Source organism: Haematobia irritans, chromosome 4 (assembly GCF_050003625.1).
Source record: "Haematobia irritans isolate KBUSLIRL chromosome 4, ASM5000362v1, whole genome shotgun sequence".
Lineage (NCBI taxonomy): Eukaryota > Metazoa > Arthropoda > Insecta > Diptera > Muscidae > Haematobia > Haematobia irritans.
In genome coordinates this window covers 149,611,544-149,624,895 of record NC_134400.1, presented here as the reverse complement: position 1 = coordinate 149,624,895, position 13,352 = coordinate 149,611,544, and the positions used below count along the sequence as shown (strand labels likewise).

Sequence of the window (13,352 nt, the reverse complement as noted above, 5' to 3'; positions counted from 1 at the left end):
AAGGTTCAAGTGTGGTTCACCTTTGGGTTTAGTGAACTGCCTGAATTTATTCTGATAATTGGTTGATAGTTTTGCTGCAAGTAGAGAATGCTGATGAGGAATGTGGTAATTCCGAAACGTGCGTCCATCCAACCATCTTGCAGTCTATAGGGCTTTGCCCAAATAAATTTGACAAACATTCTTTTCCTCTGTTGGTTAAGCTACACTTGTAGTTTAGTCAATGCATGGTTTTAAGCCGAAATCAAAAACAACAACACTGATTAAAGAAAAAAAAAAAAACAAAACAAAAATTTTATTTCTATAGAAAATTTTGTCAAAATTTTATTTCTATAGAAAATTTTCTCAAAATTCCATTTCTATAGAAAATTGTTGTTAAAATTTTATTTCTATAGAAAAGATTGGAAATTTTTTTCTGTAGTAAATTTTGTCAAAATTTTATATCTATAGAATATTTTGTCAAAATGTTATTTCTACAGAAAATTTTGTCAAAATTGTATTTCAATTGAAAATGTTCTCAAAATGTTATTTATATAGACAATTTTGTCAAATTTTTATTTCTATAGAAAATATTCTCAACATTTTATTTCTATAGAAATTTTTGTAAAATTTTTATTTCTATAGAAAATTTTGTGAAATTTCTATTTCTATAGAAAATATTGTCAAAATTTTATTTCTATAGAAAATTTTGTCAAAATTTTATTTCTATAGAAAAGTCTCTCAAAATTTTATTTCTATAGGAAATTTACTCAAAATTTTATTTCTATAGAAAATTCTCTCATAATATTTTTTCTTAAGCAAAATTTCTCAAAACTTTATTTCTATAGCAAATTTTCTCAAGATTTTATTTCTATAGAAAATTTTCTCATAATTTTATTTCTATAGAAAATTTTGTCAAAATTTCATTTCTATCGAAAATTTTCTCAAAATGTCATTTCTATAGAAAATTTTGTCAAAATTTTATTTCTATAGAAAATTTACAAAAATTTTTATTTCTATAGAAAATTCTCTCAAAATTTCATTTCTATAGAAAATTTACTCAAAACTTTATTTCTATAGAAAATTTTGTCAAAATTTTGTTTCTAAAGCAAAATTTCTCAAAACTTTATTTCTATAGCAAATTTTCTCAAAATTTTATTTCTATAGAAAATTTTGTCAAAATTTCATTTCTATCGAAAATTTTTTCAAAATTTCATTTCTATAGAAAACTTTCTCAAAATTTCATTTCTATAGAAAATTTTGTCAAAATTTTATTTCTATAGAAAATTTTGTCAAAACTTTATTTCTATAGGAAATTTTCTCAAAATTTTTATTTCTATAGAACTTATGGTATGATCAACAATATCCATATAGTAAATTTTCAATATCATTTTACTAATAACATAATTTGCGATATTTTAACCAAGACCCACTGTACCATAACCATACCAGTTGTACCCACAGATCTTCACATTGTTAGAAGATAAGTGCGTGCAACTATTAATTTTGCATACAAATGATGGTAATAATACAGTTTATGAAACAACAGAGCAGACTTTAAAAATTTTTATATACGCGTTTGGCCACTTGACTTACACTCACTACCACCGTTGGATTGATTGCTAGCTAGTTGGTGACCGCACCTTCATTTGTAAAAGTGTGCTCGTAGTTTTCCTACTGCCAGTTTGACCAACGACCAAATCATCTCATACGTACTGAGACCAAATTTTTGTGAGAGCTTAATAATGAAGCACAAAAACTAATAGTTTTCTATATTTCTGCGTTTTTTTTTTCGTTTAGTCATTTTTATGGAAATTTTTAACAAATTGCGTAAAACTTTGAAAGTGAAACAGATGCATGTGGTATGAAAGCAATGAAAATGTTGGATTAATATGTTTCGTTGACTCGTCACGATGATTGATACTTGGAAGAAAGCCTATCCGTTTATCGAATATAGATGCGGCATAGAAATTAGATTTAAAATAAAGTATCAAATAGGGTGGTATTTAAAACTGACTAACTAACAAACAAGTAAGGAAAGACTAAAGTCGGGCGGGATCGACTACAATGTACAATGTTCACCACCGTGTAGACCAACAGTTTTAGTATCATCTCAAATCTATCCAATTTGTTGGGAGCTATATCTAAATCTGAACGAATTTCTTCCATAATCAATACGATTCTACTCTGACCGTAAATACATGCGTGTGCCAAATTTAAAGTCGATGAAACTAAAACTGTGACCTAGACGTTGATCACTAAAATGTGTTTACAGACAGACGGTGGGACATGGCTAGATAGACTCGGGTGCCATCTTCTAAATTTTAATGCCCTATTCCACAGTGTGGCGTAGAGTATAAAAAGCCGCATCTTTGTCCCGGGGATCTTTGGATCCAAGAAAACTTGTTTTTTTTCGAGTGTAGGTGCGTGTAAAAAGAGCATAAATGTTCGTCAGCTAGAATGGCTTAGACGACATTAAATATTGGGGTCTTGCTAAGAGTTCGAATATTGGAAGTGTAAATTTTTGACAAAAGATAGCGTAATTCGGGATATACGGTGGCGAGTTCTCAGCACCGGATTGATCCGATGGGACCAAGACATCGGTCAAACAGTTACCACATTCGTATACGTGTTGTTTTTGTTGGTGAAGGTGCATCCCGGGGAGTCTCCTCCGTTTGCGTCTATTCAGTCTGCCGAAACCAAATTCACAACCATTCGGTTTTCGTGAGGTGTAACCGGTGCCTGGAGTGGATACATTTCCAGAACTTCTGCGGCCTAACATCGCTGCCGTAGTATAGTCATACTGACAAGGGACAGGATGCTGTGTCAACGACAGCAGCAGTGGATCCCGGTAGCCCGTCATTTGATTGGGACCACCTCCCCATAATTCTCATCATTAACCAATCCTCCAGTTTTATAACCTCTGAACGCTGTACGTTTATCAAAAAGAAGAAAGGAAACTGGCGCGCCGTCAGAGAATACACCGATCGCCGGAGCAGCTGCTCGCTTCACACCCGCTGGTCGATTTGCCCAGGTGAGGCCCAACTTCCTAGCACAAGGAAGTTAGGCCTGGCGAGCATGATGATCGCCGTCGTGCTAACCCTGCTGATCATAGACTCAGGGAACTGAATCTAGAGATTAGTAAGACAATCGACGAGCACAAGCGGAACTGCAGAGAGGTATACCAGTGGCAGAGCAAATCGATGACTTCACCAGACATATCCTCAGATACCTCACGAGAATTAAGGGCGATTACAGCAATTCACCTGGCATATCCTTAACTTCGGCTTGTCGGATAAATGACAAGTACCGGCAACCAATAATTTCATTAAAACCATAGCACCTTCCCATAATTCTCATCATTGACCGACCCTCGAGATTTATAACCTTTGAACCAAAAGAAAGCAATCTGGAACGGCTGCAGAGAATACACGGATCGCCGCTTTAGTGCGCTCCCATCCAGAACATATTGCTCAGAAGGTATTACAAGACAGGATTAACGCAACATCCGCTCGTTTCATACCCGCTGGTCGAATTGCCCAGGTGTGGCCCACTTCCCAGCAAAATCGGCCGTCCTGCTAACCCTGCTGATCCTAAAATCAGGATACTAAATATAGAGGTTAGTAAGTTTGTCGATGGACACAAGCGGAACACCAGAGAGGAATAACATTGGCAGAACAAATCGATGACTTCACCAGACATATCCTGAGCTTCGGCTGGTCGGCGAAATCTCGCAACCCGTAATTGCATTAGGATCGTACCACCTCTTTATAATTCTCATAGTTGACCAACCCTCCAGTTGTATAACCTCTGAACGCCGTACGTTTATCAACGAGAAGAATGCAAACTTGTGTGTCTTCAGAGAATACACCGATCGCCGCTCCTGTTAGCTTCCGTCCCCGTCCCATGTTCATGCTGTTCAGAAGGTGTTCTGGGAAATGATTAACACAACGGACCTCGTTTCATACCGCCGTGCTAAACCCACTGATTCTGAATGTGGATAATTCTCATCATTGACCAACCCTCCAGTTGCATAACCTCTGAGCGTCGTACGTCTATCAACGAGAAGAACGCAAACTGGTGTGTCTTCAGAGAATACACCGATTGCCGCTCCAGTTAGATTCCGTCCCCGTCCCATATTCATCAAAAGATGTCCAGGGACATGATTAACTCAGCGGCCGTTCGCTTCACACCCGCTGGTCGAATTGCCCACGTGAGACCCAATTTCAGAAGCGTGGGGACTGGAGAGAGTGATGATCATCGTCGTGCTAACCTTGCTGATCCTAAAATCAGGAAACTGAACCTATAAGTTAATAAGTTTGTGAATGAGCAGAAGAAGAATACCAGAAGACATAGCATTGGCAGAACAAATCGATGAAGTCACATTTTGCACGGTAAAACGAGATGGGCGATTGCAGCAATTCACCAGACATATCCTTAGCTTCGCCTGGTCGAATAAATGACAAGTGCCGGCAACCAGTCAATGCACCGATCGCCGCTTCAGTTAGCTTCCGGGACACATTCTGAACAGCAGCTGCCGCTCGCTTCACATCCGCTGATCGAATTGCCCAAGAGAGACACGATTTCTCATCAGAAGCGGCGGGACTGGCGAACGTGGTAACCCTGCTAATCTGTAAAATTAGAGAGGTATAGCTTTGGTAGAGCAGATCGATGATTTCACATTTGGCACGGTAATCGAAGAGATCCCCACGAGAATTATGGGAAATTTCATCAGTCCACCAGGAATATCTTTAGTTTCTCATAGTCGGATAATCTAAAGATATTGCACAAGTGGAACTTAAGGTAAGAACACCTGAAGGAATGTATCATAATCACAGGCACAGAGTTATGGTCACCAGTAAGAACCCTCTAGAGACTCCGATCAAGAGATGATGAGATTTCAGTCACCTTTGACGACGTGACGGTGATTGATCTAAAGATGTTTTAACCGATCTTTTGTTTTTTATTCCGAGAGTGGTTTCCGTGCCAGCAACACACTACAACTTACCTCTGCCGATGTTACCAATGTTATCAACAGTGTAAAATCATCCAAGGCGCTAGGCTCCGATGGAACTTCTATGTTCATGTTGAAGCATCTGGGAATACTGGGAATTGAGAGCTTGTCCTTCTCTCAATTTGTTCTCTTTATACCCGATGTCTGGGCAATGGATAGGGGCGATTTCACTACTGAAGTGAGGCAAAACACGAGCAAGGGTGAATCGTATAGACCGATCAGTGATAATGACACGATCTAAATAATTTTCGTAATTCATTATTACATTGATTAAAAAAAATAATTAAATAAATTAACTTTTTAACAGAGTTCTTAATTATAACTTTAATTGTTAAAATATTGGTGAAATTTCTTCTGTGTGTATGGCAAAGGATATAAAAATGGTGGTTGTCTCAAACTGTAGCTAGTAAACATTTCGAACTACTGCGTTTGTGTATAACTACGAGGAATTTATCTGCATTCCCTATTCTACGACGTTTCTCGTTCTTTCATCTGTAACCTAAGAATTTGAGATTGCTTGTGCATCTCCGAAGAGTGCAACTCTATGCGATGGAAAACAATGTCAACTACTGAATCCATGACAAGCCCAAGGATAACAGCACGTCTCAAATGGAGTGTAATTTTCCAAAGACAATCCCGAGGTTATTATTAAGGCAAATTTTCTCAAAAATCATCCAAATGAAAACTTCAAACAAGTAAACATGGCACTCTTACCATAGGCAAAGTTGTGATGATGGCATTGAAGCAGGTAGTCGAAGAAATTCATGCACTTACCTTTTAGCATTTGTGGTAGATTCGTGACCAGCACCATTTAAATCATGAAGATGTGGATGCTGCTGTAGCGACGAGTAGGAGGCATTCTTATGGTGATGCCGATGATGATGATGAGAATGACGATGAACACTAACATCACCATTATTTCCCTCCTCATCACCATTGTCCTCATAAGGAAGATACTGTGCCTCAGGCCAATCATTTGTTTGTTCAATTGCCGACGGAAATTGGATACCACCATCTGTATGACGTCTTGGCTTCTCATCGCGTGAACGTCTATATTTACGTTGAAAGCGGTCAGCTGCGGTTTTATTTGGTGATGCCATCACCACCGCCGTTTGCATTGATCCACCTATGGCAGAGGTGCCAGCACCTGATGCTACTACGTTTATGTGCTCCTTTGGGGTAATGGGGGCAGGGTTTGTACCACCCGCCATAGCCGATGATGATAATGATGAGTAATTAGACTTAAGTACATTGTCACTAGCACTACTGGTCTGGAGCATTTTGGGGGACTCTTGAGTTACTCTACTGGATGGATGATGGTGATCATGATAGTGTTGATGGTGATGAGAAGGGAAACTGCTGTTACTATCCGCATTATGGCTAGAGTCCGATAGACCTTTAAGGCCTGGTGGAAGTGAGGCGGACTTAGCATCGCCAAGTAGATTGGCTTTTTGCCGCTGGTCAATCTTAAGACGATGAGGTTTTCGCGAGAGACCACCTTCGTCGTCATCACTGTCATTGAGATCATTGATGAAAATCATTGCCGAAGGCGATGAGTGTTTGTCCTTGGAGCGTTTCTTCTGGCCTACGGCAAGCCCCCGGTTGGGATCGCCTCCAGGAGACATCATACCGCCGCCCGAGCCGCTATAGCTACTGGCTTTGGTCGCTTGCTTCGTCACAGATCTTGAATGGGAACGACGAGTTTTGGTCAATTTCTCGTCGTGACTCTGGTGCGGAGAAGAATCTTCGTCATTTGTGGTGGTCGTACAGATTTCCAGACCCTTTTCTTTGCATATTATATCATAAAGGGCACTAATGGGCCGTGATTCGCTTCGTACCCGCACGGCTCGACGTCGGTTATTGAAACGTTGCGGATTGCGGCTACGACGACCCGTCGAAGGTGATTGTTTGGGTGAAATTGTCGATGGATGAACAGAGTTCGTGGGCTTAAAATTGGTACAAGCAAAAACTACACTACCATCGCTACTGGCCACAAGGGGAAGAGGTTCATCCCCCAACAGGGGACTATTACCTTTTGCAGGGTGGGCCAAACTTGGCGATGAGTTCCCGTATGCTGGTTCGTTGGGTATTTTTCGTTGCTCCTCCTTGGGGAGACCGCAAGCGGCCCCACGAAAAAACGAAGAGCTCGATGTTGTGGAGTTACCTTCCTGCTGTTCTGTTGCAAAATCTTTGGGCAACGATTTCGTTAGTAAGGGCGGTGGAGCCACAGTTGCTGTTGTTGATTTTGGAAATTGTCGTTCGTCTTCCACTAGTTTTGATGGTGTCCTATAGACACTACGATAGTTTTCATTCAATGAATCCTTAACCTCTGGCGTATGAATTCTTAGGTGTAGATCGGTGTAATAGGCTGGTGCAGTGTGATGGTGAAAATGGGGATGATGTCCTTGATAGTTTTTGAAATTTTGTTGTTTCTTCAGCAATGATTGTTGCTGCTGTTCTGTTGGGGGATATTGTAGTTGTTGGGGATTTTGTTGTTGTAGTTGGCAGCTAGTTTTGGCAGTGGATGATACTGAATTAGTTAAGTCGTTTGCCGATTTATCGATGGCGGTTTCTGTAACGAGATAAAATGAGCATAAAAATATTAGCAAAAGTAAGTGGAAGGGTTTCCATGGTTAGATCAAATTTAATTTAATTTTAAATGAGAATTTTTAAAATGGTAGAAATTATTAAAATTTTGTCGAAAAAAACAAATGCTAAATCAATTGTAGAAAAATTGGGAATATATAAAAATATTTTGAAATCAAACGTTTCATAAAATTATAAAAAAAAAACTATTTGACAAAATCTCACAAATTTTTTAATTCACATCCAAAATACTGAATTCGGATCACACCTTAAGAAGTGATGCAAGTTCAGTGCAACGGCTGTTGAAATGGTGGCCATCCATCCTATGACAAGCCCTTGTTAAATTCATTGTTTCTGCGCTAATTTGGAACCATTACCGTATCCAAAAAGAACATTCTCACTACTTTGTTTGGCGACGCTTTTTTTTTGCTGGGTGGCCTTTCCTGTGTTGTGAATATTATGGACACCGTCACCACAATTTCGTGAGCACAAAGGTCAAATGGTAAATGTCAAATCGGTTAAATAATCTTTAATAAAATGTATAATATGGGATGACATACTATAAAAGCCAAAAGAATACATGACACCCACCAGTGTCATGAGGACAGACAGACATGTTTAAATTGCAATAAAGAGTTTTATTGCAGGTAACATGAGGAAGAACTTTGTGAAATGAAATATTCAGTCATCTGCATTGCCATAAAGTCAACAAATTTTAAAATGGGAAAAAATGGCCGACGCCATACCAAAGCTTAAATGTACGATGTTCGATGGATAAACATGGTGGCTGATATGTTATACAACTAGAGTATTCCCTTCGTTGTGAAGTGAAGTCAAAACCCCGTGAGTTCTCCAGGACGGGGTGATATCTCCGGCACTGTTGAACTTCTACCTGTCCTCGATTCCACCCCCTCCTGACGGCGTCGAGATTATGTCTTATGCGGACGATTGCACAATCATGGCTTCCGGGTCCATTGCTGATGACATATGCGATCGATTGAATGTCTACCTCGCTGATCTTACCAGTTATTTCACTGCAATAAATTTAAGGATATCTCCCACCAAATCCTCAGCCACACTATTCACTACATGGACGGCGGAAGTACGCAGGCAGTTGAATGTCAGAGTCGATGGCGAAACAATTCCGATAACAAATTACCCCAAGATTCTCGGGGACACATTCGACAGCCTTTTTAAGTCGTCGGCCCATGCCACTGCAATTTGTGATAAGCTCCACGGTAGAAACAAGGTCCTCAAGTCGCTTGCCGGCAGCACTTGGGGTGTGGACAAAGAAACCTTGTTAACTAAATATAAGGCAATTGGCCGGTCAGTGGTAAACTATGCAGCGCCAGTGTGGAAACCTCAAACGAGTGATACGCAGTGGAATAACATACAGACCTGTCAGAACGCTGCCCGTAGAACCGCAACAGGATGACTCCGCAGTACACCCCTGGATCACCTTTATGAGGAGACCAAGATCATCCCAGTGCGTCGACACAACTACATGTTGTCAAAGCAGTACCTCTTGGGTTGCCATCGAAGTTGTCATCCGAATCGCCATATTGTGGATAGACAACCTCCACCCAGGAATGTAAGGGTTGATCTTCACCTTCTAGAGCCCGAGATCCAGCGTTACAAAAGAGAGCCTCTAGATCAGGCAGCATACCAGACAGGTCTGAACAGGATTCATGAGGATACTGTAGCTGAAGCGGTGAGAAGCTACAAGGTTAATCCTGTTCTCGGAGTCCGACCGCCGCCCATTGCACCGGAGGAGAGAGACCTCCCACGACAGACAAGGGTAGTTTTGGCCCAACTAAGATCAGGCAAGTGCAGCCGCCTCAATTCATACTTATCAGTGATTGATAGCAGCGTAGCTGACGTGTGTCCCCTATGTAATCAAGGGCCACATGACACTCGTCACCTTTTTGCTTGCCCAGCTAAGCCTACCCGTCTCACTACCAGATCATTCTGGACACACCCCATCCTTGTCGCAGAGTTCCTTGATCTGGCTACCAGCTGAACTACACAAGCATAGAACAAAATGGATGAAACTACATTAAAAACTGTTACAACAACAACAACATTTTTTAGCAAAACGGATAAAAATTACGGTTTCTAAAAGGAGATCGGTCTATGTGGGGGGCTAAAACATGGGTCGACACACACCATATTCTAAAAAAAATACATTCCAAAATCGTGAACGAACGGTAACAAAATGAAACGGAAACGTTCACGACTGTTGGAGTATGGTGGGACTGTTGGAGTATGGTGCAGGCAATCCATCCGAGTCACGGTAGTGGAGTTTATATTATTTTTGGAAATTCGTAAACATTACGTTTTCAGATTTTGAACGCTGGTTGTTGTTTTGACAACCCATGGTGTCATTTTATCGTTATCAGATTGGCACCGTCTGTTCTCCATTTGACACCACATGTGTATTGATTTACTTTCATGAACGGATCATTTTTAAATAGGCTAGGTGACAGCGCGATGTATCAGGCTCACTTAGATTATTCTGTACATTGGGATAGTACTTCTCTCTTATCACTGGGTGCTGCCCGATTCCATGTTAAGCTCAATGACAAGGGATCTCCTTTTTATAGCCGAGTCCAAACGGCGTTCCACATTGCAGTGAAACCATTTAGAGAAGCTTTGAAACACTCAGGTGATATTCATCAGCATTACTGAGGTGGGATAACCCACCGCTGAAAAACTTTTTGGTGCTGGGTCGAAGCAGGAATCGAACCCGCGACCTTGTGTATGCAAGGCGGGCATGCTAAACATTGCACCACGTTGGCTCCCATCATCAATGAGCACGTCGTTTATGATTTTTACTATGGGTGTGCGAATAATCACTGCAACTGATACTGAAATCAGAAGACTGAACAATCTCCTGGAAATACCATAGAGGCTCAGCGGTCATTTCTTATCGAAGAAATTGTATGGGAATCTAGAATAAAGTGGAATGGAATTACTCCGGCGGAGTTACAAGCAAAGACGGACAGGATTATCCCGTGGTTGTCAGCGATATATAAGGTCTGTATCAATTTGGCATATATTGCAGGAAAGTGGAGGAAACAAATGTAGTTTTCATATATAAAACGGGAAAATCCTTTCACTCGAGTGAGAAGGATTTCCGACCAATCAGCTTATCCTCATTCCATCTTAAGGTGCTGGTGAGGCTGATTGATATTTGTCTTAGAGCCAGCATCGATTCAAGATTGCTTTCGAAACGACAATACGCTTATTCGAAGGCCTGCATACTGAGACTGCATTGCATGAACTAGTTAGCTTTAATAAAACCTCACTATCTGAACTGTGATGTATGTGAACAGAGGCACAGTCGGGGAAAAATTCCCTTCCATAATTAGAGATGTTATACAGAGAGCCCTCCGGATGACTTAGAAATGGGCGAAGGGCGAAATAGTCAAGGGATTAATCCTGCAAAGCCAGAATTACTCGTGTACTGCAAAGGACGCAAACTTCCCAAGGTTAACTCATCTCTTTAGGTGGTATTGAAATTCACTTTGCTGAGTGTGCAAAATACCTTGGCAACAGGAGGCTGAACTTTAAGCTTAATATTGAAGAAAGGGAGAGAAAGGCCACGGTAATTTTGTACTCGTGCAAAAAGACAATAGGAACAAAGTGGGGACTAATACGGAATATTGTGCATTGGCTGTTTAGACCTATAATGCTGTATGGTTTGGTGGCTGGCACTTCAGAAACCGACAAGTTTAGATCAAATTTAGCAAATGGCGTGCTTGTGTATCTCAGGTGCATTCAGTAAGACAGGAACAGATTCCCTTAATGTAATTTTGCATCTATTGCCCAACAACAGCTGTACGGTTGCCCGAGCTATCGCTGTCAAAACGCTGAAAAATGAACGATCACAGTTTGGTCCTCAAAGTAATGCTAGATGTGCCAAACGTTGTGATTACACTCTGGCGAAACCGCTCTTTGACAAAAAGTTGTGAAACTCTAATTGCCAACAGTGAGGTGAGGTGCGCACAGACCCCGGGGAATAAGCACTGATGGCTCCACATTGGATGGACAACTGGGACCCGCTGGATCTTTCCTGGCTAACAGTATTGAAAACATGTCGTTACAGAGTTAAACCAATAAAAATATGATGCCGTTAGTACTTTTGGCATAATGTCATCCTCATAAGAAATTAATTTTATATCCGCAGTATGTTTCTGTTGCACAAAATCCGAAATTTTGTGAAAAGTACTTTTTCGCTCAAAAAATACCTTTTTTGTGCTTTCGAAAAAATTATATTTTTTATCCCTGGTATGGGTGCCTGGCCACAAGGATATACCAGGGAACTGCGAAGCTGATAGCAAGGTTAGGAGCCTTACTTATTCGAGGGAATCTAGAATCCGTTGGTATACCTCCGGCTATCAGCAAGCTCATACTGCGTGAGAAGGCTGTTATGATGGTGAATGTCCGATGGAAGAATTGCAAGGGTTGCAACGACACTAAACAAATAACATATGGCCCCATTTAAACCGCACACTAGCATTGCTAGTGTTCTCAAGACGTCAGATATAACTCCTGATATCTGCTGTAACGGGTAGCTGCCTGATAGGCGAGTTTGCAAAAATCATAGGTTAAGTGGAAGTCCGATATATTTTCAGGCTCACTTAGACTACACACAAAAAATTTTTTTCTGATTCAATCACCAAATTAATTGATCCAATTAATTTTTTAATTGAAATGTCTTCAATCACGAAAATGATAGTATCAATAATAGTTTTAATTGGGCATAGAAAAAATTCTTGATTAAAAATTTAATTTTTTAATTGATTCAATTAAAAATTTAATTGATGTTGATTGCAAAACTCAATTAATTTATTAATTAAAAAAGGTAACTTTTTTTAATTACTTTCTGAATTGGCTTAGAGTTTTTATTTGGATTAACAAATGATTGTTTGAAATACATTTTTAATTAAAAACAAATCAGCACTTTTTTTACTGAATTAGTCTTCCGAATTTGTTTAAAAAGTTTATTGTATCAATTAATTTTCCTAATTAAAAATTGTAAAATTTTCAATCATTGACTTAATTAACTTAATGTTTCTATCATGATTAAAAAGTTAATTGTATCAATTGTATTTATTAATTGAAAAAATTTTCAACTTCAATTAACTTTTTAATTGGAAATATTGTGGTGATATTTTTTTCTGCGTATTAAGTCTATTGTGATAAGCGGGTACTTAAAACGATGATTTTCACTCTATGACAAGCCGTTGTAAAATTCATTGCTTTTCGAATCGATTTTCATAGCTTTTTAGGCTACAAAGATGACATTAAATCCTATTCTTAAATGACACAACGAAGGGAATATATTTAATTGCAGTATACGAATTTGTTATTGACACTGTTTGACCTTATAATTCAATTTATAGTGAATTGATCTGGCACTTTTGTGTCAACACTTGTTTTATTTGTTTTTTTTCTTTTTTTTCTCGAAATTCGTTTACAAGCATTTGTTTTGGGTCTGTAAAACTTGTCTTCTGTTTTTTTTTTTTCGTTGCTCTGGGTTTACCTTGCTGTTAAATTTGCGGCCGCCTTAAACATCTTTGCCTAGAATTATTTACAATTAGACTAAATTTTGCACGTCATTGTTGTAGGTTGTAATCGAAATCATGACACCGATGACGGCGACAACAACCACTTTCATGACAAATTTTGGCATTAACGGCCACTAGAAACCACTTCTTTTTTTTGTGGGTCAGTCTCCTCGAATCGAATTCACATCGCATTGGCCCGATTT

At 39.5% G+C, this 13,352-nt stretch overlaps 1 protein-coding gene across 14 annotated transcripts in view; it reads right to left on the bottom strand.

Annotated features, from left to right (window-relative positions):
• Svil (Supervillin) overlaps positions 1–13,352 on the bottom strand; it is a 1,072,938-nt gene that overhangs the window by 508,730 nt on the left and 550,856 nt on the right. For all 14 annotated transcript variants that reach the window (XM_075304572.1, XM_075304568.1, XM_075304567.1 and 11 more), the window contains one exon: positions 5,765–7,562. In XM_075304572.1, the coding sequence (XP_075160687.1) occupies positions 5,765–7,562 (1,798 nt within the window). The remainder of the gene's footprint in view (positions 1–5,764; positions 7,563–13,352) is intronic.